At 43.1% G+C, this 24,673-nt stretch overlaps 1 protein-coding gene across 1 annotated transcript in view; it reads left to right on the top strand.

Moving 5' to 3' along the window:
• patj (PATJ crumbs cell polarity complex component) overlaps positions 1-24,673 on the top strand; it is a 112,354-nt gene that overhangs the window by 84,780 nt on the left and 2,901 nt on the right. Inside the window, exons 19-26 of the mRNA XM_071203041.1 lie at positions 2,094-2,315; positions 7,115-7,174; positions 12,434-12,742; positions 14,116-14,293; positions 14,529-14,583; positions 15,266-15,346; positions 15,427-15,498; positions 22,803-22,980. Of these exons, the coding sequence (XP_071059142.1) occupies positions 2,094-2,315; positions 7,115-7,174; positions 12,434-12,742; positions 14,116-14,293; positions 14,529-14,583; positions 15,266-15,346; positions 15,427-15,498; positions 22,803-22,980 (1,155 nt within the window). The remainder of the gene's footprint in view (positions 1-2,093; positions 2,316-7,114; positions 7,175-12,433; positions 12,743-14,115; positions 14,294-14,528; positions 14,584-15,265; positions 15,347-15,426; positions 15,499-22,802; positions 22,981-24,673) is intronic.

Genomic DNA, 24,673 nt, shown 5'->3' with positions numbered 1-24,673 from the left:
GTTCACGTTCACACAGTCGGTGATTTTTGCCGGCCGTCTTTCCTGCAACGGCAGCTTTTCTGTATGTCCTTTCTCCTGATTGGTCAGCAGGCGGTGCTTTCACTGAGTTGAGCTCTTAGCCTGCAACCTAACCTGCTCCGGGGCAGGTTAGCAGCATAAGTTACCATGGAGATCTAGCCCGCTAAAAAGAGAACCAGCGTCGTAGGACCCCAAACCCCGAGTTTTCCATGAAGTTAGCCGGCTAAGCGAAAATCCTGCTTCGTAGTACAGGCCTCAGGTCTGACATTATCCTGGAGGATATCATAACATACTTGAGAATACATGTTTCTATTGATGATTGCAAACTGTACAAAGCAGCTCCAAATCTTTGCTGGGTGCCCACTTCTATGAAATGCAGCCACTGTAGTAAATTGGCTGCTATTTATATAAGGATTGATAAATATCTTAACTTAACTTAACTTGATTTATCGTACGATAAGTCAATTAATTGCTTATCGTGACAGGCACACAATACAACAGTGAAAACAAACATGTTTGAGTTTCATTAGTGAATGAAACTGTGTGCCCTTTATAGTCTGTGTCCAATATTGTGTATTTGTATATATTGTATACGTATATCCTATATATATGCTAAGGTCCCGCTGCTGACACGATAGCAGTCATTTAGTGCGCATATGTGTAATTAAACCCATTATATCAAAATATCACTCCAGCCAGGTACCCAAAGTTAGCAACCCTGCTCTAATGTTGTTTCACTGATTAAAACGAGGTTTGACTCGATTAGCTTCTGTTGAAGTCCAAGGTTCCAAACTACACTGGGAATATGGGTTTGAATGATTTTTTCAAAATATATAAGAACAAAACAATAACTTCTGTGCTATTAGTAAAAACGGATTGTGTTAGTTGATTATTGTAACTTAGGTGAAGATAAGACCGCATTATAGAACACATTTTGATATAAATGCAGCTTATTCCAAAGCATTCACTGTGTGTTTGTGTAAATGTTAGATGATATTTGGAACTACTGAGAGCTGTTTGGAAATATACTCATGTTGTGTCTTTAAATCTGTGATGCTGACCTGCTGCTGGGTGAGGGCTGTATTTCACTGTTAGCGCATCGATGTTCCAGTCCTCCTTTTAAAGCCCTCTAAAAATCTACATTTCTACATTTTGAATAGTTATTTTCTTTCTTGGATACATCTCTCTGTTCTGTCTCTCAGTTCACATCTTCATCTCCGATTCCTCGGTCTCTTGTTAGCGCTCTGCCACTTTTGACCTCCTCACTGTTGGTTCAATAAATATATGATTCCTTTTCTTCCATCACCCCCCCCCCCCCCCCTGCATGTTTGTGTGGATGGATGTCCTGTGAATTCTCTGGTCTCTGTCTCCCCCTGCCTGCCTCTCTTTGCTGAGACTCGCTTTGTTCGGGGGTCTTTAGCTCAGGGGTCCAAAGTGTGGGATTGTTCATTTTCATCTTTTTTGCGTGGGTTTTTAATCACGTTTGCCTTTGTGAAATAGAAGGAGAAGCTTACATTAACTTCAATATTTTTTTTTTTTTCATGCATTTAACTTTTTTAAATGCTTATTCCTTTCTTTTAAAGGAATAAGTGAAAAATGCCAAAAACACACAAAAAATGTGTTGATACTCTGCAGTCCAACTAATCATATACAGTAACATCTCAACATGTCTTTTGAGTTTACCAGAGACATACCTGTAAGAAATGTCCTCTGTCAGAGCACATGTGTTGCTGGACAGATGTGTCATTGTTCACTGAGGTCAAAGGAGTAACAAAGTGGACACAAGAATCAACTTTATTCACTGCACATTTCAAAACCAGGAACAAAACATGTCAGGATTGCAATGCATTTCAGAAAGTAAAGAAATAAAATATTCAAAAGTAATATAACAAAATAAAAGACAATATGGAACAAAACAATAAGAAGATAAGAATCAGTTGAAATACAATATGGCATAAATAAAAAGGTTTAGTTTTAAGAAGGGATTTGAAAGGAGCCTCAGATCTTCAGCACAGTTTCAGGGCCTGGTGTGCTTTATCGTTTATTAATGTCTCTTACGTTACTTATCTCTCCAGGACCCTCTGGACCCCGGCCGCTGTGTGATGGTGATCCGCTCTCTGGTTGTGGGGGGTTCTGCAGATCGTCTGGGTGCTTTGCTCCCTGGAGACCAGCTGGTGTCAGTCAACCACACCCAGCTGGACCTGCTCACGCTGGGCCAGGCCGTGGAGGTCCTGAAGTCTGCTCCCCCCGGAAGGGTCCGTCTGGGCATCCGGAAGCCTCTGGTGGTGGTGGTGGTGGTACGACTAACCTTCTGCTTTCTAGAGTGTTCTCCGTGTTCTCAGCGTCATGTGTTCTCAGTGTTCTCTGTGTTCTCCGTGTTCTCTGTGTTCTCCGTGTTCTCCCTGTTCTCTGTGTTCTCCGTGTTCTCTGTGTTCTCCGTGTTCTCTGTGTTCTCCGTGTTCTCAGCGTCATGTGTTCTCAGTGTTCTCCGTGTTCTCAGCGTCATGTGTTCTCCGTGTTCTCCGTGTTCTCAGCGTCATGTGTTCTCCCTGTTCTCTGTGTTCTCCGTGTTCTCCGTGTTCTCCGTGTTCTCCGTGTTCTCCGTGTTCTCAGCGCCATGTGTTCTCCGTGTTCTCAGCGTCATGTGTTCTCCGTGTTCTCTGTGTTCTCCGTGTTCTCAGCGCCATGTGTTCTCCGTGTTCTCAGCGCCATGTGTTCACCGTGTTCTCAGCGTCATGTGTTCTCTGTGTTCTCAGCGTTCTCCGTGTTCTCAGCGCCATGTGTTCTCCATGTTCTCAGTGTTCTCCGTGTTCTAAGCGCCATGTGTTCTCCGTGTTCTCAGCGTCATGTGTTCTCCGTGTTCTCAGCGTTCTCCGTGTTCTCAGCGCCATGTGTTCTCCATGTTCTCAGTGTTCTCCGTGTTCTCAGCGCCATGTGTTCTCTGTGTTCTCAGCGTCATGTGTTCTCCGTGTTCTCAGCGTCATGTGTTCTCAGTGTTCTCTGTGTTCTCAGTGTTCTCAGTGTCATGTGTTCTCAGCGTCATGTGTGCTCAGTGTTCTCTGTGTTCTCCGTGTTCTCAGCATCATGTGTTCTCAGTGTTCTCTGTGTTCCGTGTTCTCCGTGTTCTCAGCGTCATGTGTTCTCAGTGTCATGTGTTCTCAGTGTTCTCAGTGTCATGTGTTATCAGTGTTCTCCGTGTCATGTGTTCTCTGTGTCATGTGTTCTCCGTGTCATGTGTTCTCTGTGTCATGTGTTCTCCGTGTCATGTGTTCTCAGTGTTCTCCGTGTCATGTGTTCTCAGTGTTCTCCGTGTCATGTGTTCTCAGTGTTCTCAGCGCCATGTGTTCTCAGTGTTCTCCGTGTCATGTGTTCTCTGTGTCATGTGTTCTCCGTGTCATGTGTTCTCAGTGTTCTCAGCGCCATGTGTTCTCAGTGTTCTCCCTGTTCTCCGTGTTCTCAGCGTCATGTGTTCTCAGTGTTCTCAGCGGCATGTGTTCTCAGCGTCATGTGTTCTCCGTGTTCTCAGCGTCATGTGTTCTCAGTGTCATGTGTTCTCAGTGTTCTCTGTGTTCTCAGTGTTCTCAGTGTTCTCAGCGCCATGTGTTCTCAGCGTCATGTGTTCTCCGTGTTCTCAGCGCCATGTGTTCTCAGCGTCATGTGTTCTCAGTGTTCTCAGTGTCATGTGTTCTCAGTGTTCTCAGTGTCATGTGTTCTCAGTGTTCTCAGTGTTCTCCGTGTTCTCAGTGTTCTCAGTGTTCTCCGTGTCATGTGTTCTCAGTGTTCTCAGTGTTCTCAGCGCCATGTGTTCTCAGTGTTCTCCGTGTCATGTGTGCTCAGTGTTCTCCGTGTCATGTGTTCTCAGTGTTCTCCGTGTCATGTGTTCTCAGTGTTATCAGTGTCATGTGTTCTCCGTGTTCTCAGCGTCACGTGTTCTCCGTGTTCTCAGCGTCATGTGTTCTCAGCGTCATGTGTTCTCAGTGTTCTCCGTGTTCTCAGCGTCATGTGTTCTCAGTGTTCTCTGTGTTCCGTGTTCTCAGTGTTCTCAGCGTCATGTGTTCTCAGTGTTCTCAGTGTCATGTGTTCTCAGTGTTCTCCGTGTCATGTGTTCTCAGTGTTCTCAGCGTCATGTGTTCTCCGTGTCATGTGTTCTCAGTGTTCTCCGTGTCATGTGTTCTCAGTGTTCTCAGCATCATGTGTTCTCAGTGTTCTCTGTGTCATGTGTTCTCCGTGTTCTCAGCGTCATGTGTTCTCCGTGTTCTCAGCGTCATGTGTTCTCAGTGTTCTCTGTGTTCTCAGTGTTCTCAGTGTCATGTGTTCTCAGCGTCATGTGTGCTCAGTGTTCTCTGTGTTCTCCGTGTTCTCAGCATCATGTGTTCTCAGTGTTCTCTGTGTTCCGTGTTCTCCGTGTTCTCAGCGTCATGTGTTCTCAGTGTCATGTGTTCTCAGTGTTCTCAGTGTCATGTGTTATCAGTGTTCTCCGTGTCATGTGTTCTCTGTGTCATGTGTTCTCCGTGTCATGTGTTCTCAGTGTTCTCCGTGTCATGTGTTCTCAGTGTTCTCAGCGCCATGTGTTCTCAGTGTTCTCCGTGTCATGTGTTCTCTGTGTCACGTGTTCTCCGTGTCATGTGTTCTCAGTGTTCTCAGCGCCATGTGTTCTCAGTGTTCTCTGTGTTCTCAGTGTTCTCCCTGTTCTCCGTGTTCTCAGCGTCATGTGTTCTCAGTGTTCTCAGCGGCATGTGTTCTCAGCGTCATGTGTTCTCCGTGTTCTCAGCGTCATGTGTTCTCAGTGTTCTCAGTGTCATGTGTTCTCAGTGTTCTCTGTGTTCTCAGTGTTCTCAGCGCCATGTGTTCTCAGCGTCATGTGTTCTCCGTGTTCTCAGCGTCATGTGTTCTCAGCGTCATGTGTTCTCAGTGTTCTCAGCGCCATGTGTTCTCAGTGTTCTCCGTGTCATGTGTGCTCAGTGTTCTCCGTGTCATGTGTTCTCAGTGTTCTCCGTGGCATGTGTTCTCAGTGTTATCAGTGTCATGTGTTCTCCGTGTTCTCAGCGTCATGTGTTCTCCGTGTTCTCAGCGTCATATGTTCTCAGTGTTCTCAGCATCATGTGTTCTCAGTGTTCTCTGTGTCATGTGTTCTCTGTGTCATGTGTTCTCCGTGTTCTCCGTGTCATGTGTTCTCCGTGTCATGTGTTCTCTGTGTTCCGTGTTCTCAGTGTTCTCAGCGTCATGTGTTCTCAGTGTTCTCAGTGTCATGTGTTCTCAGTGTTCTCCGTGTCATGTGTTCTCCGTGTCATGTGTTCTCAGTGTTCTCCGTGTCATGTGTTCTCAGTGTTCTCAGCGTCATGTGTTCTCTGTGTTCCGTGTTCTCAGCGTCATGTGTTCTCAGTGTTCTCCATGGCATGTGTTCTCCGTGTCATGTGTTCTCAGTGTTCTCCGTGTCATGTGTTCTCAGTGTTCTCCGTGTCATGTGTTCTCAGTGTTCTCAGTGTCATGTGTACTCCGTGTTCTCCGTGTCATGTGTTCTCAGTGTTCTCAGCGTCATGTGTTCTCCGTGTCATGTGTTCTCAGTGTTCTCCGTGTCACGTGTTCTCAGCGTTCTCAGCGTCATGTGTTCTCAGTGTTCTCCGTGTCATGTGTTCTCTGTGTCATGTGTTCTCCGTGTCATGTGTTCTCCGTGTCATGTGTTCTCCATGTCATGTGTTCTCAGTGTTCTCTGTGTTCCGTGTTCTCAGTGTTCTCAGCGTCATGTGTTCTCAGTGTTCTCAGTGTCATGTGTTCTCAGTGTTCTCAGCGCCATGTGTTCTCAGTGTTCTCTGTGTTCTCTGTGTTCTCAGTGTTCTCTGTGTTCTCAGTGTTCTCCGTGTTCTCAGCGTCATGTGTTCTCAGTGTTCTCTGTGTTCTCAGTGTGCTCAGTGTCATGTGTTCTCCGTGTTCTCTGTGTTCCGTGTTCTCAGTGTTCTCAGCGTCATGTGTTCTCAGCGTCATGTGTTCTCAGTGTTCTAGGTGTCATGTGTTCTCAGTGTTCTCCGTGTCATGTGTTCTCAGTGTTCTCCGTGTCATGTGTTCTCAGTGTTCTCAGTGTTCTCTGTGTTCTCAGTGTTCTCAGTGTCATGTGTTCTCCGTGTTCTCAGCGCCATGTGTTCTCAGTGTTCTCAGCGCCATGTGTTCTCAGTTTTCTCAGCGCCATGTGTTCTCAGTGTTCTCCGTGTCATGTGTTCTCAGTGTTCTCCGTGTCATGTGTTCTCAGTGTTCTCCGTGTCATGTGTTCTCAGTGTCATGTGTTCTCCGTGTTCTCAGCGTCATGTGTTCTCCGTGTTCTCAGCGTCATGTGTTCTCAGCGTCATGTGTTCTCAGTGTTCTCCGTGTTCTCAGCGTCATGTGTTCTCAGTGTTCTCTGTGTTCCGTGTTCTCAGTGTTCTCAGCGTCATGTGTTCTCAGCGTTCTCAGTGTCATGTGTTCTCAGTGTTTTCCGTGTCATGTGTTCTCAGTGTTCTCCGTGTCATGTGTTCTCCATGTCATGTGTTCTCAGTGTTCTCCGTGTCATGTGTTCTCCGTGTTCTCCGTGTCATGTGTTCTCAGTGTTCTCAGCGTCATGTGTTCTCCGTGTCCTCAGTGTTCTCTGTGTTCCGTGTTCTCAGTGTTCTCAGCGTCATGTGTTCTCAGTGTTCTCAGTGTCATGTGTTCTCAGTGTTCTCCGTGTCATGTGTTCTCAGTGTTCTCCGTGTCATGTGTTCTCAGTGTTCTCTGTATCATGTGTTCTCAGTGTCATGTGTTCTCAGTGTCATGTGTTCTCAGTGTTCTCCGTGTCATGTGTTCTCAGTGTCATGTGTTCTCAGTGTTCTCCATGTCATGTGTTCTCAGTGTTCTCCGTGTCATGTGTTCTCAGTGTTCTCCGTGTCATGTGTTCTCAGTGTCATGTGTTCTCAGTGTCATGTGTTCTCAGTGTTCTCCGTGTCATGTGTTCTCAGTGTCATGTGTTCTCAGTGTTCTCCGTGTCATGTGTTCTCCGTGTCATGTGTTCTCAGTGTTCTCCGTGTCATGTGTTTTCCGTGTCATGTGTTCTCAGTGTCATGTGTTGATCAGTGTGATGTGTTTGCAGGCCGAGGGACGAGAGAGGAGCAGCCTGGACTCTAACAACACACACCTGCCTGTTCCAAAGGTAACACACACACACACACACACACACACACACACACACACACACACACACACATCATGTTGAACATGGAATCATCCAACGTATCACATCCCATCCACACAGTAAGGTGAACTGTCAATTAACCAATTCATCTTAATCACAAATCCTTTATGAGTTCCACGTTGGGGAAAGTGAAAGGCATCAACATAAATAACTTAGTGACATAGGTAACATATTAAGTGTTGACATTATAAAAAATGTAATTTGTATGTACCTTTTTTGTCCCTAAAATTGCAGAAATAGCAAAAAGCTTTTATGTGTTTGCTGAAGGGGATCTGTTCAGATCACTTCAGTCAGAAAGCCATAGTTCACATTTAGTAAATGATCGTATTTGAAAGGAAAACATAATCTCCTGATGTTTGAGAGCGTGAAGAAATATGAAGGAATCCCAGAAGAAGTATGAAAACATTTTAACACTTTCTTAATTTGAATCAATGCTTCCTTGTCTTGAACTTTATCGTAGGCGAGTTGTGATATTACAACCGGCTTGATATTTGAAACAATAGTCCATTATAATTCATGTAGGCCTTTCAACACCAAAAGGTTTTACAGTTAAAAATAATAAAGATACAAAAAAGTATCTGTACTGCAGGGATGCGAATTAGCAACACTGTTCTTTTAAAAGAGTGAATAGAATTGTAAAAGCTCATTCTAACATCACATCAGGATGTTAGTGGGCCTCCTTTTAGCAAAACGCTCGAGTGAATTGGTTCCCTCTGCTAAACGTGTGTTGGGCTTTTATTGGGAACAGTGGAAGGAGTCTGGTCTTGTGTGTACACAGGTGTGTGTAGCATATCTGGTTCAAGTTGACTTGATTTTTGTTTTTTTGAAGGACTATGCTTTAAGATCATGTATCTAAAATAGATTTACTGGAATTATTCATTCTTAATATTGTGTCCAAATGATGTGTTCTTTGGGCTTTATTAAGGGATCCTTACCAGAAGAAATATGTCTGTAAAATTGTCTTAATGCACATTTTATGCAAAAACCGCTGCTGGAAGTGCATGTTCTAATGTTCTAGAAACTCTTTGAATAAACGTGCATGAGTAGTGTGTGCCGCTGGTAGAGATGGATGCCTACTGGAGGAATGCATGTTAAACTGCTTATCATGGCTGAACCCTCCATGACATCTGGAGTAGCTTTCCACTGAAACATGGTCTTTGTAAATCAGTGCATACTTTGCTATTTACACGCCTTTTTCTTCAGTAAGTCATATTTTCTGACGGCTTTTCTCTTCCTTCATATCATCTCACCTCTGCAGTCCATCCTCCTCTTCCTTCATTCCTCTCTTTCACCTCCTTCAGCATCTCTTCTCTTTCATCTCCTCCTCTCTTTCACCTTCTTTCACCCTCTCTCCTTAATCTCTCCGCTCCCTCCTCTGTCTCTGCGAAGCTGCTGACTCAGCTGGATGATATAAAGTGCTCTTTCAGCTCAACCAGCAGCATCTCTCTCTTAAGTGAGTGGGGAGGTGGAGAGGGATTGGGGGGTACTCTGAGGACACTGGTCCTCCAGCATGGGTACACCCAGTACTGCAGTACTCTTAGGAAATACTACTGCGGCACTTTATAGCTGATTGTCCTAGCTGTACTGTCAAAGGGAAAGGGTCAGAATGAGTTTAGCAAAGCAAGCGGGGCCTTTATCAGTGCAATGTGAAGAAATCCAAAAAGATAGATATTTCTTTGTGCACACATGTGTTGATTTTGTTTGAAGACTGAGTGAAATACTTAAATTATCCAAACAGCTTTTTGCATAAAGACAACATTTTAGGATCTCTGAAATAGAACTAATGGAAGTATTAGTTATTCATCTTGTGCACAGAAATCCTGTGCATGTGTGTCTTTATTTATTTAGGGATCCTTATCTTGAGGATATATAGATCTAACTTAAAAAGCACATGATAATATGTGTGGTATAAATGTGTAGTACACAAAATAAAATGATTTCAAATGTAGAAAATGTTATTCACTTGTTCTGCACAAGCAGCGTCGGATGGATGCTCCATTATCCTGGCCAACATCTTTGTTTAGTGGACATCATGTTAAGAGAACAGTCTCTAATAAGGTTATCCTCAACTCTGACTACGTTTACATCCAGCAAGAAGACTTTTCTTTTTGTCGCTGCTTTTAATTGAACTATTCATATCTTAGACTGCACTGTAACTTGTATCCATGTATTTTTTATTTTAATGTTTCTTTTATTAGCTTTTCTAAATGCCATTTTCTTAATGTCTTTCATTTTTTGTAAAGCGCTTTGAATTGCCTTGCGCTATATAAATAAACTTGCCTCACCTTGCCTCGCCTCGCCTCGCCTAAATAATACCTTCACCCGCTAAATAAATAGCTTTCTTACATGATTGTTCCTGTATTGTTTTAGAATCAGGCTCCCTTTTCACTTTCATAATATAAATGCACTTCCATCAACGTATTGTGATTGTTTTTTATCGCGTTCCACATATTAAGTCCCAAATGAAATATACACACAAGATAATGACTTTGCACAAGCCGATTCAACATCAATATCCAAATCAAGTCGTTGAGATAAACATAATGTTCTTATAAACTTTAGCACACCAGATAAACAAGCTCTTGATTTTGAAATGTCTTGTGTCATGAACGGTTCTGTGTTAAACTAAAGTCCCACCCGTGCTGTACTGTACTCTACTGTACTCCGTGTTCCGCTGCAGTGTCTGCTGCGGCCGTCCTCTGCTGCTTTATTTCCTGTTTTATATGCAGCCCATTTGGCTGAAGAGCTTTGTTCACAGCCCACAGGTCTCTGATGGCTTTCCATAAAGACAGCCGGCGCTGTCACTTCAGCGCCCGATCGTTCTCGGTCACGCCAGCCCGCTGACCAGAGAGAGACCCCCGTTACACATCCACACCTCGTTAACTTTTAGAGGTCATATGTTGAAGACTGCTGTAGTTACAGGAAGCACTCACGTTCATCTTCTTTGTGCAGATAAAGGGCTGCAGCAAATCACAATTCAAACCCAGTCAAACATGAATACAAGCAAGCAGCTTTACAGGCAGCACGCAGCACCGAGCTGTCGGAGAGCACCGTGACACTAACCATCAACTTCACTCTGACTGTAAAGAAACACCTGTCTGTCGCTGTATTTGTCTTATTGACTGCTACCCACTTTGGACAGGTATTTAGTTCTCAGGACATGCGTTGATCGGGCCCGTTTCTTCTGAGCAAACCCGATCCAAGACTTATTAAAGCCTGATCCAGATTTCTCACACAAGCTTCTTTAATGTGTGTCTTTCTCCCAAGGCTCATTATGTGTTGTTGAAGGATTTGTGTTAATGAATGGCTGATTGTTGGCTGTCTGTGAAAGTCCTCTTCCCTTTAGTCCAAACGCTTCAACAATAAGGTCATGTTTACTTTCTCTTAATGACGGTGCTGATGGATCACCAGTTTGATCAGATACAACGTTCCACTGATCAACAGTGAACAGAACAAGACCCAGTGCTAAGGTGTCGCACATGCATTCTTCATACGGCCAGTGGGCGACTCCACTTGTTGCAAAATAATCCAATTGTATAAAAGTCTATGAGAAAAGAAACCGGAAGTCACATGTTCACCTGGAGATGCTGACGTGGGTCGGTTTGACACTTTGGTCAGACTGAAAGATCTCAACATCTATTGGAGTATGTTGTGTTCCCTATAGATCCTTCTTTCTTTGGATTTGCATTTAGCACCACTCATAGTTCACAGTTTGCTCTTGTCCGCCTCTTCAGCTAACAACAAAAGACCCTTTAAACTATTGAACCAGTTTCACCAGCCTCCATCTTCTGAACATCTTATTAACACGCTGTAATGACGGCTTTGCTCACCGATGACGACTAAGTGCGACCCGAAGCTGCTCCACGTGATTTGCTCTTAGCTCGCCACAAGATTGAGCGCAGAGCCTTGGGGTTAAACATTTTAGTTAGTATCGTATCTATGGTAACTTCCCCTGCTATCTTGCAGCCCTATATTCAGCTGTCCTCTGATTGGTTTATATATGATAAACATAATCAGTTGAAATAATTTAAATGTTGAATTCAGATGTCATTTCCCTCCAGATGTGGGTCTAACTCATCACGTGAACACCTGGTGGAGATTGAGATTAAAACACAACCAGAAACAACATCTGATCACAAATGGTCATTAATCATAATTGTATGATTGGACAGTAGATAGAAAGCTGTCAGCACAGATCGCCTCTCTGAGACTCAGCAGAGAGTCTGAAGCCACCAACTCGTCATCTCGACTCATCTTCTAATGGCAGAGATATTAAATGACAACGTCCTTAAATCTTATGACTATGAGGCCATGCAGTCACGGCCAATACGCATCAGTCTGCAGAACATCCTGTTAGCGTGATGAGCTCTCTCTGCCGCCGCCTGCTCCTCACCTCCATTATATGGCCCTGATGGGCCAGCTTCCCAGGCCCAAATTAAAAGAAGAGGAACAGAGTCCTTGAAGATGAGGCTTCGTCGATGGAAATTAGCCTAAGTGTTGTCATTAATATTTCCAGGCGCGGACTAATGTCTGCATCGTAATGTTAGGAACAGGATATCCCTCAGTATCTGCTGAGGAAGGCTCTTTGGGGAGTTGGAGAAAACCTTTATGTGTTCAGAGATGAAGGCTAATGTTCAAAGTAAGTCAAGTTTTAGATTTAGTGTCTGCTGCGGTTATTCAGTTTGGTCTCTCCACGGAGGAGACGGATGGAGCCTCTGGGTCCTACAGTCTGACTCATTCACCCGACCTGCAGCTCGCCCTAACTGCATCCAAGGCAGCGCCCAGCACTGATGACACTCTGTGGATGAGCAACAGTGTGTTTTTAGTTTATCTGTTCGGCATTTTCCCAATTTAGTTCTCAAATCTCAAAGTGATGTTCTTCCTGTTTTTAAATGTAATTAAAAGTATTTAAAGGAAGGAGACAGAGGCCACGTGTACACACAAACCCACTGTTTACCACAGGAAGGTGAACGTCGATACAAGCATCAAGTGTCTGATTGATGATTAAAGTTTGACTAGACAACTGATTTTTGGAAAGCATTTTGCCCTTCAGGTCAACCATTGCTTATGTTTCTTCGTAGTCATCATCATCATCATCATCATCATCATCAGCATCAGCATCATCATTCATTCAGACTTGTTTGAATTTAGCCACTGACTTTCTGCTGTGACCTTTGACCTTTTCATGTTCACTCTGTGGTGTTGTGTGTGATCCAGGGCTTCGGTGACGGCTCCATCTTGCCAGAAGACCTCCTTCAAAACGTTGAAATAGAGGACGAAGAGGAGCCAGAGCTTATCCTGGATGGAGGTCTGCCTCGCTACACCTCCTTCTCCCTGTCTCCTATGGAGGAAGGCAGGGAGATGGCTGTGGACGAGGACGTTGAGGTGGATGAAGATGAGGAGGAGAAGGAGGTGAAGATGCAGGATAAAGTGGAGGAGAACACAGGCTTGTTACCCAGGAAACCTCCTCCGTCGTGGGAGGAGTGGAAGCATAACTCCTCCAGCTGGGCGGGAGCAGCAGAGGAGGTGAGGGGCTGGAGCCGTTACTGACGTCTGTTAAGTTAAAAGAGAATCAGTTGATCAGCGTCCTGTGAGAAACAAAAAAGAAACACAGAAATTGCTTTTTCAGTGTTTGTCTGAAATCACCAGGAACTTTTTTATCAGTGCAGATCATTTGTTTTTTTATTTTCTTATTGTTTTAAGAGAACCCTGTGTAGATTAAAAACAGTGGGCATCAGTGGAAACATAGACAGGATATAGAGGAGGAAAGAGAGAGGTGAACGACTTTGGCAAAACGAGGGGTTACGTATGGTAACCCTTGTCATATAAGCACAGGTGGAGCCCTCTACTGGACTCTATGGGTACTACCTTATCATGCAAGCATTCACCTACTGAGACTTATATAGACGTAGCCGGCCCCGGGCGGGCCTACCTGAATGCGCGCGCATCTCACCGTATAAAAGGAGGCCTCGCCTCCTGACTGTCACCCTACACCTCTCTTCAGCGAGCAGCATAGGACAGACAGTGCCCCTGAGTAGAGGGCTCCGCCTGTGCTTATATGACAAGGGTTACCATATGTAACCCCTCGTTATATCTCTCACAGGCTCCACCCTCTACTGGACTCTATGGGTGGAAAGGCGTATAGCAGCTTCCTTGGCCATGGCTCGTGTGCAAATGCGTCCACCCCCAAGGGCGGGTCGTCGCTCAGGGCCACGGAGAACCACAGGGCACAGTGGCTGTTTCGCCGGCTGGCGAACAGATCCACTTCCGCTCTCCCGAACTGGGCCCAGATCTGCTTCACCACCTTCGGGTGAAGCCCCCACTCGCCTGGCAGGGGGCCGCTCCTCGACATGAGGTCGGCTCCCCCGTTCTCCAGTCCCGGGATATGGAGGGCTCTCAGAGATAACACCACCTCTGAAGCCCATAACCACAGTTCCTCCGCTGTGGTCAACAAGGCGGCGGATCGAACTCCGCCCTGCCTGTTGATATAAGCCACTGTGGTGCTGTTGTCGCTCCTGACCATTACATGTTCCCCCTGAATTAGCCTGCCCGGAGAAGGGACGCACGTCTGCTCTCTGACAGGGTAGTACCCATAGAGTCCAGTAGAGGGCAGAGCCTGTGAGAGATATAACAAAGCTGTGTGAATGGAATATCTGAAATGCATCTGACATCCGCCGGATTCTCCCTCGTCTTCCTTTTGAGACCGTAAAGCATTACAAACGTTCTTTCTTTAATATTGATCTTAGTGTTGTACGCCAGGTGTATTTTTTAAATTGTATTTGTTTTGTCTCTATTTCTTTACATGTTTACTTTACAAGTCTCCCTTGATTTTAGACTGAGGATTCACTTCAATCTCAAGGAATTCAAAGTCAGTTATTGTCTGTGTGTACTCCTCTCAGACGTGGAGCAGAGAGGAGCAGGAGGAGCTCCGCGACAGGGAGGAAGAGGAGCTCCGCGACAGGGAGGAAGAGGAGCTCCGCGACAGGGAGGAAGAGGAGCTCCGCGACAGGGAGGAAGAGGAGGACCTGCAGAGATCTGACCATGACAGCATTGTGTCCTCAGCACAAAGGATTCCGGGTCAGAAAGATATCTGAATATTTATTATCACCTTTTAAAATCATAAAGAAAGGCAAAACATAGTGTAAATGAAAAAAAGTAACCGTGTGTGTGTGTGTGTGTGTGTGTGTGTGTGTGTGTGTGTGTGTGTGTGTGTGTGTGTGTGTGTGTGTGTGTGTGTGTGTGTGTGTGTGTGTGTGTGTGTGTGTGTGTGTGTGTGTGTGTGTGTGTGTGTGTGTGTGTGTGTGTGTTCCAGACTTCAGAGACAGTGAAGCAGACTCTGAGCTCACTCTGACAGACACCGACACAGAGTCAGTGTTTACTGCGGCTACACATCAATCATTACCATCCTCTTCCTCCATCATCTCTTCCTCCATCCTCTTCCTCCATCTCTTCCTCCATCTCCTCTTCCTCCATCTCTTCCGTTTGGGCTCTTCTTCTGTTGTTTCTCTCACAGTCCTCTGTCTCCCTCCTGTGGTGACATACTGAATCTCACAGTGAGCTGCTCCATACTGCAGAACGCATTGTATTTCTGTTGCTTGACTTGCAACGTATTAGTTCCCTTGTGAATGTATCAATTAAACGTTTAATTTGATCAGATAGAATAGTTCTTAACTTATTATCTTTAAATGTTTTGCTCTTGTTCTAATTAAAATGTATATATATGTGGCTATCACTTTGCATGACTTAGTTTCTATATACATCTAGTCTCATTCCCCTCCAGTTCAGCTGGACAGGTTTGATCACTTTGAAGCTCTAGAGTTCCACCTGTTTGAGTTTGAACAAGACTTGGCGTTGCCATCACTGACTGATCAAGCAGTCCAGGGACACGTTAGGAAGCATGAGCTCACATTTCCAAATGAGTGATCTATGTTGTTGGCTCCGTCATCTCCGTTCAGTCTTCTCTACATCCTGGCGTTTCAGTGACTGGTTATTAGACAATGCAAGTCATCTAAGAAGTGAACCGTTGTTCTTTTTGTTTTTTTCTTGGAGGTCCATCAGGTTGATTAACAGTAAGAGAAGGAAGAGGCGGAGTCAGGGAGGAGCCTCTCTACCAATGAGAGGAGGCCACGGGTAGGACACCCGCCTCATCTGCGGCCAGTTAAAGGATCCCCTGCAGACACCTGTCGCTAACTGAGTGTGTGTGTTCACAGAGATCTACCTGAGAGAGAGGACGGGGAGGGAGAGGAAACTCCTGCCTTCAGCCACTGGGGACTCCCTCGCAGGTGACACACACACACACACACACACACACACACACACACACACACACACCAGTGTTGTTTTCAAGTCACTAATTCTCCAATCCGGATTCACTCTCAAGTCCAAGTTGAGTCCGAGTCAGCATTACGTGTGCTTTAGTCCGATTCACCCAAGAATAGTCCGAGTCGAGTCACGGGTCATAATGTATACATCTCTGTGGATATATTTGTAGCAGCAGACAGAACAGTTTGTTGCTGGGAGGGTGGGGGTGATTCTTCTCTATGGAGCACCTGTAGAAGGTCAGGATCCTCTCTATTGCCCCTTTCACACCAACGTGGTTCCAGGGCCGGTTCGGAGCTAGAGCCTGAAAAGCACCGTTTTTTCCTGTTCACACCGCAGCTTTTCAAGCACCAAAAAATTGTCGGCCTAGAAGTAAGAACCGCATACGTCACCCTTACGTCGGAGGCAGGGGCAGGAGCAGGATTAACCTGAGCAATAACAGTGTATGGCGGGTAAGGCAAATTAAAGTTGTAACAAGCAGTAGCGCTGACCAAAGTGATTAGAACGCAACCACACACTTATTAAAAAAAAACACACTTTATAAAGTCAGGCAACACTAACCAGGCTTAGTGTGATTCTGTTTAGTTGTACCTTACTTTCACCATCCGTTCGCTGTCATTGATCATTGTGGAGAGAGGCAGACGTTTTGCTTTGTATTATAGCAGCTATCGGATGGAATCAATACATGGGCTGCACAGGTTGTCATGTCTGACTATCACAAGTAGAATCATAATGAAAAATACGCCGGTAAAATGTGCCGGCTTATGCCACAATAGGATAGCAACAACAAGTAGTCAAGATAGTCAGTGTAGCTTCGGTTGCTATGCTAACATCACCCATTTTATACCAGAGAAACGTTCATAACAGCGTCGTGATGCCACACAGCGGGCAGCACTGCAGCGGTCGCTAGATGTCACTGAAACACATTAATAAACAATGAACCACGGCACTCTGGAGAAAAGTATACGGAAGAGGATTAGGGCCACATGCATTTCCTTTTGGGAGGATTTGGGAGAAAAAAGTAAGAATTCTGACTTCAAAGTCAGAAATACTGGTAACTGTAGAACCAGCTTCAGTGAGAGACTTACACATTGCAGTAGGCAACAATGGAGGACGTGAGTGAATTTCTGCTCGCCAGAGGGGTCCAAGAGGAAACCATATTGCAAATGGAAGAACAAAAGGTGAGTTATAAATATATACGTGTGTTTCGGGCGTTCGTAAAAACAACGAAAAGGCGTTAGAATGTGAAATGCAGACATTGATGAGCTAGTAGCAAGTGCATTAGCTTATACGCTATGGCTCCCCCCCCCCATCTAATTCAGTAAATAATGGTTTAGTTCGTTGACACGCAAGTTTGTGCTTGTTGGAAGAACAGTGGCGACTAACCAAGAGCAACAGCCTGGGGGTTTTCATGTTGCTGTAGAGATGTCATTAAGTGTGTTTAACAAGGCAGCTAGCAGCTAGCAGCTAGCAGCTAGCAGCTAGCAGACAATCAGAAGGCTATTAACCATCAAAATGATCAACATCTCAAACATCATCTCGTCTAGAATGGAGTAAGACAGTTGTGGTTGTGGGAAAAATTATATTGTAAAAAAATACACATTTTATGAAACAAGTTAGTGAGGTTAACAGTAAGAGTGTTTAACACTTTCTGGCTTGAAATTAAAGGTAGGATTTGTGTTCCTGCATATAAAGTGTTCCTGATAAATAAGATCCGTACTCCGTAATGGACACTTTTACTGAGCGTAAAATAGGAAGAAGAGTCTTAACCTTACAATATTTAAACAATGTATTTTCTTTACTTTTTTGCAGATTAAAAGCAACATTATTGTCTGATGTAGAATTCAACTTCAACTGCCTTCAACCCCTCCTACGAAGACCACACTGTCCTCTTTATATTCTGCATTACATCAGTTTGCTGCGCTGCTCACAACAATGCCTGCAGAGCCGGATTTGGATGACTTCATTAAACTAACATTGTAATTAGTGTCCGAACATTAAAGAGCATTTGTAAAAGACTTAACCTGTTCAGGAGGAAGAACCAGTCTGACTTGGAGGAAGTGCTAGCTTGTGTACAGCATGAGATCATGACCAATGGACAGATGCAGGGATACCGCTGGCTTCATCTCCGTGCAATTCAACAGGGCCTTGTTGTGTCACAAGATAGCATGAGACGCATCATCAAACTGGTTGATCCACAAGGTGTGGAATGAAGACGAGCCCACCGCTTGAGAAGACGTCAGTACAGATGCAGAGGGAAGTGTCCTTTGTGGAAGAAGCACAGCAAACCAGCGCATTGAAGGATCAGGGGTACACTCCGCAGACAGAGTGCGCACTTCTGGATGAACCTGTTCCAAAGTCTCCTGGAAGATGGCCACTTCACAGGAGACTTTTTGGACATAAGTCTTATCCAATTCTGTTACCTTAATCTTGTTCAGGTAAAATATTTAATTTATTTCTGAAATTAGTCATTAATAAAAGCAGTATGAGTAATAATAATATTATAATTCACTATGTTCGTGGACACTGCAGCAACCTCAGCCTCCATCTCGACAGGTAGAAGTTATGTCCGGAAGCTTCTTAAGACATGTACTGTGCTTTTCTTCTATGCAGGATGCACTTGATGAAGAGGTCAACACCTGCAGCTCCCACACAATCAGACCCAGATCAGCTGATGACACGGCATCTGGGCGGCCAGTGATTACGTACTCATTCCCAGAGTGGCCCAGTGCTGAGGATAGACTCAAAGCTGTTGCCATGGAGGAGGTGAATCTGTGTCTGGAAGCGTGTTCTCCCAAAGGCCAGCTTCCGTGCGATGACACAGCTGATCTCTACATCCTGTTACGAGATGAAATACGACCACAAGTATTTGATTAAGGGTACATGTAGCGTACATGTCATTATGCAAAACACAAAATACTGTTCAGGACAAAACTTTGTGACCTTAGAGAATATGTAATTATTTAGTCAAAAATGTATCAATAAAAATCATAGTCAATGGTATTTCATGTGTTCCTTAAATGTTTGTCTCTCAGCAACCCTATTTTTCTTTACAGCTTTTCAACAGTTTTGTAATGGTACTGTATGTATGGGCCACATCTTTGTTACATTGTTCTACATTGTATACACAAATAGTTGACTATGTGTTACACAATGGTAACAACTGATTGCTAATGTTCACTCAGTTGCCAGATCATTTCACGTGCGCTCTAAAGACAGTGAGAGGCCAGTCATTGATATTGCCATGTAGTTTGCTGCAGCTGAGACGGCCTTGCTGACACTGGGCACACGTCCTCCTTTAAGAAAGGATAACAACGCCATTCGCTGACATGACAAACCTGCTCGTGCCGTGTATTGGTGAACACACACCACTGTAGAATGACTCGGCGTCAGAGCAGGTGAGGTGTACTGTATTCCAGGTAACACTAAGCTCATGTGTTTACACATGTACACATTGTTGCAAAAGTGTCAGCACAAATGAATGATTCCACCTATAGATACTTCGTGCACACCTTGTTGCAAAACACATTCATGCAATGGATCAGATTGTCTTTATGCAGTAACACATTTTATTTATTTATTTGACTTTGAGTATTTAAAAATGTGGTTACATTTATATATCCTCGGAACTCGATGAAACAATGTAGCTGTACTAACTTGGTTGTGAGTTCATACAATAGGAGCACATGGTATCCAATGCTGATCCAATGAGTATGTCAGTGCAGTATTCATCACACTGTATGTGCAGTACTGATATACATCAGTCTGGTAACTGTATTCATACTGTATGTGCTCAGTACTGATATACATCAGTCTGGTAACTGTATTCATACTGTATGTACTCAGTACTGATATACATCAGTCTGGTAACTGTATTCATACTGTATGTGCAGTATTGATATACATCAGTCTGGTAACTGTATTCATACTGTATGTACTCAGTACTGATATACATCAGTCTGGTAACTGTATTCATACTGTATGTGCTCAGTACTGATATACATCAGTCTGGTAACTGTATTCATACTGTATGTACTCAGTACTGATATACATCAGTCTGGTAACTGTATTCATACTGTATGTGCAGTATTGATATACATCAGTCTGGTAACTGTATTCATACTGTATGTGCTCAGTACTGATATACATCAGTCTGGTAACTGTATTCATACTGTATGTGCTCAGTATTGATATACATCAGTCTGGTAACTGTATTCATACTGTATGTACTCAGTACTGATATACATCAGTCTGGTAACTGTATTCATACTGTATGTACTCAGTACTGATATACATCAGTCTGGTAACTGTATTCATACTGTATGTACTCAGTACTGATATACATCAGTCTGGTAACTGTATTCATACTGTATGTGCTCAGTATTGATATACATCAGTCTGGTAACTGTATTCATACTGTATGTACTCAGTATTGATATACATCAGTCTGGTAACTGTATTCATACTGTATGTACTCAGTATTGATATACATCAGTCTGGTAACTGTATTCATACTGTATGTACTCAGTACTGATATACATCAGTCTGGTAACTGTATTCATACTGTATGTACTCAGTATTGATATACATCAGTCTGGTAACTGTATTCATACTGTATGTGCTCAGTATTGATATACATCAGTCTGGTAACTGTATTCATACTGTATGTACTCAGTACTGATATACATCAGTCTGGTAACTGTATTCATACTGTATGTACTCAGTATTGATATACATCAGTCTGGTAACTGTATTCATACTGTATGTGCTCAGTATTGATATACATCAGTCTGGTAACTGTATTCATACTGTATGTACTCAGTACTGATATACATCAGTCTGGTAACTGTATTCATACTGTATGTGCTCAGTATTGATATACATCAGTCTGGTAACTGTATTCATACTGTATGTACTCAGTACTGATATACATCAGTCTGGTAACTGTATTCATACTGTATGTACTCAGTATTGATATACATCAGTCTGGTAACTGTATTCATACACATCAGTCTGGTAACTGTATTCATACTGTATGTACTCAGTACTGATATACATCAGTCTGGTAACTGTATTCATACTGTATGTGCTCAGTATTGATATACATCAGTCTGGTAACTGTATTCATACTGTATGTACTCAGTACTGATATACATCAGTCTGGTAACTGTATTCATACTGTATGTACTCAGTATTGATATACATCAGTCTGGTAACTGTATTCATACTGTATGTGCTCAGTATTGATATACATCAGTCTGGTAACTGTATTCATACTGTATGTGCTCAGTATTGATATACATCAGTCTGGTAACTGTATTCATACTGTATGTACTCAGTACTGATATACATCAGTCTGGTAACTGTATTCATACTGTATGTACTCAGTATTGATATACATCAGTCTGGTAACTGTATTCATACTGTATGTGCTCAGTATTGATATACATCAGTCTGGTAACTGTATTCATACTGTATGTACTCAGTATTGATATACATCAGTCTGGTAACTGTATTCATACTGTATGTACTCAGTACTGATATACATCAGTCTGGTAACTGTATTCATACTGTATGTGCTCAGTACTGATATACATCAGTCTGGTAACTGTATTCATACTGTATGTGCTCAGTACTGATATACATCAGTCTGGTAACTGTATTCATACTGTATGTACTCAGTACTGATATACATCAGTCTGGTAACTGTATTCATACTGTATGTGCTCAGTATTGATATACATCAGTCTGGTAACTGTATTCATACTGTATGTACTCAGTACTGATATACATCAGTCTGGTAACTGTATTCATACTGTATGTGCTCAGTATTGATATACATCAGTCTGGTAACTGTATTCATACTGTATGTACTCAGTATTGATATACATCAGTCTGGTAACTGTATTCATACTGTATGTACTCAGTACTGATATACATCAGTCTGGTAACTGTATTCATACTGTATGTGCTCAGTATTGATATACATCAGTCTGGTAACTGTATTCATACTGTATGTACTCAGTACTGATATACATCAGTCTGGTAACTGTATTCATACTGTATGTGCTCAGTATTGATATACATCAGTCTGGTAACTGTATTCATACTGTATGTACTCAGTACTGATATACATCAGTCTGGTAACTGTATTCATACTGTATGTGCTCAGTATTGATATACATCAGTCTGGTAACTGTATTCATACTGTATGTACTCAGTACTGATATACATCAGTCTGGTAACTGTATCCATAACATTGCAACCTAGTTTTGGCAAAATAAAACAATTAACTTTAAGACAATAAAGAATACAATTTCTAGACAATTAAATACAAATGTAATATGTAAAAAAGACATCAAGAATTCAAAGCATACATAAACATAATTTTAAATGGTAGTGTTCTTAATTAATAGCAATTATTATATCATTGTTTTTAATGACTAATTACTTTTCTCACATTAGTGTCAAAAAACTATTGTAAAGCTTATTTATTCAATTACTTTAAACCCATAAGAATAGGGAACTTGATCAACATCCAATCAAAGGCCTGAATACAAACGTGGTGTAAGAAAAGACATTTGATTCACAATGTAACCTTAACTTACATTCCAATGTTAAAAGTAACATTTAACAAAGCATGAGAATTCCGCACAAGGATGAACAGAAAAGTACAGCCCTTTTGTTATTGGTTGCTCCACAAGATGTGCAATATAGAAACAGAACACATATCTGCCTGCATTGTGCCAGTGCAATAACAATTATTAAAGTATCCAAAAATAAAAGATTGCACACAACAATGCCTGCAAAACAGATGTTGAGACTTAATACAACTGACCTTCAGAATGTCTTTCAGTATCAAAGCAATACTTGCAATCTTAGTAAAAAGCAAACAATTGTAATCATAACTTAGATAAGTGGAGTCCAAGGTACAGGACTCGAGTTCTCCAAGTCTGATACACACACACACACACACACACACACACACACACACACACACACACACACACACACACACACACACACACACACACACACACACCGTGAAATACCATGTTTAGGCCTGTCTGCAGCTCTACAATTGTTCCAAATTATATTTTTGCATAATTTCTCTTAACTGCTATTTGGATATTGCACTACTCCATGATGCCCTTTCAATACAACTAACATTACTTGTGCGTCCCTTGCTCAGTGGCATTTATTTTCAACGCATTGAAGGAAAGGACCTGACAACGTTTATAACTAGCCACGTGTCTGTGCCCTACAGGGTGGAGGTGTGGCCTGAGGAGGGCCAGTCTCTGGGTCTGAGCATCGTGGGAGGTCATCAGGTCATCAAGCGTCTGAAGAACGGAGAGGAGCTGAAGGGGATCTTCATCAAACAGGTGTTGAAGAGCAGCCCGGCTGCCAGAACACAGTGTCTGAAGACTGGGGACAAGATCCTTGAGGTACGAGGGCTGGTATGCACGTGTACTGACCACGTGCGCTTCTCTCTGCTGCAACGTGGGGGGGGGGGGGGGAAATTAATGATGGATTTGAAAACACATTTTGCTGTGAAATCATTACTTACTGAAATGACTGTCCGGTATTCAAACATCATCCCTATAATAGACCAACCTATTATTAAAACATAGAAACATATTCTGAATACACGTTGCAGAGTTTGAAGAACCAGAGAAGGCAAGTCCATTTATATAGCAACTTTCAACATTAGGACATTCAGAGGGCTGGTATGCAGGTAAAGGTTGAACAGATAAGGATTTTATTTACCCAAAATATATGTACAGTTTTTAGGATGGGTAACAAAATCAATTAGGATGAAACCAAGGTGAATTATTTATAATATAAACAGACACAATCTAGAATCTAGCATTTGCCAAATGGGTGACATGCTCTTCTTCCCAAGAGTTCTGTCCTTCTCTGCACACTGCAGGAACGTATACAGTGCTGGCGAGTCCCTTGTTGAGTGCAGGAGAGAAGACTTTACAGATGGGTGGCTTAGATAAAGTGGCCTCTTTAAACACCCCTCAAGGCTTTAGGGGAATGGCACGGTCCAAGCCAGCCAGGTGCTCGCCAGAGGCAGGGTGAGCGAGAAGACAAAGACAATACTAGGGTTAACACAACACACAATTAACAATCACCATTTCAAACAAGGTTGCGTGAACTCAATCTAGTGAAATAAAGTTGTTTAAAAAAATGTGTATTTAAAATAATAAATAAGATTCAAAGGTTGTATTGTCACATGAGCTACAGTGGAGAAATGGCAATGACATCCTTCTGACCCGAGCTCTTCCAAGGATGCCACATATACATTAAAATACAAAAATACAAAATAGTGCAAGAAGTCTATGTAAATAGAATGTGATGTATACAAGAACAGAATATTAAATTATATATTGTACATTAAGACGAAATTAAATACGGTTTATTTCGATAAATAAGTAGATTGACAAACAGATGAATGTTTATCGGGCACTTAACAGAGCTCAGTGTGTAGCAGTCTATGGCCTGTGGGATGAAGCTGTCCCTGAGTCTGGTGGTTCTAGTCCTGATGCTGCGGTACCGCCTGCCAGACGGCAGCAGACTGACCAGTTTGTGGCTGGGGTGATGGGGGTCTTTGATCATCCTGAGGGCTTTCTTCCTGAGCCACTGGGAGTATAGTGCACCTGTAGAAGGTCAGGATCCTCTCTATGGAGCACCTGTAGAAGGTCAGGATGCTCTCTATGGAGCACCTGTAGAAGGTCAGGATGCTCTCTATGGAGCACCTGTAGAAGGTCAGGATGCTCTCTATGGAGCACCTGTAGAAGGTCAGGATCCTCTCTATGGAGCACACGTAGAAGGTCAGGATGCTCTCTATGGAGCACCTGTAGAAGGTCAGGATCCTCTCTATGGAGCACCTGAAGGTCAGGATGCTCTCTATGGAGCACCTGAAGGTCAGGATGCTCTCTATGGAGCACCTGAAGGTCAGGATGCTCTCTATGGAGCACCTGAAGGTCAGGATGCTCTCTATGGAGCACATGTAGAAGGTCAGGATCCTCTCTATGGAGCACCTGAAGGTCAGGATGCTCTCTATGGAGCACCTGAAGGTCAGGATCCTCTCTATGGAGCACCTGAAGGTCAGGATCCTCTCTATGGAGCACC

The sequence above is a fragment of the Pseudochaenichthys georgianus genome, chromosome 4 (genome assembly GCF_902827115.2).
Source record: "Pseudochaenichthys georgianus chromosome 4, fPseGeo1.2, whole genome shotgun sequence".
NCBI classification, from domain to species: domain Eukaryota; kingdom Metazoa; phylum Chordata; class Actinopteri; order Perciformes; family Channichthyidae; genus Pseudochaenichthys; species Pseudochaenichthys georgianus.
Note: the sequence above shows the minus strand (reverse complement) of the source record. Positions and strands in the feature narration are given on the sequence as shown.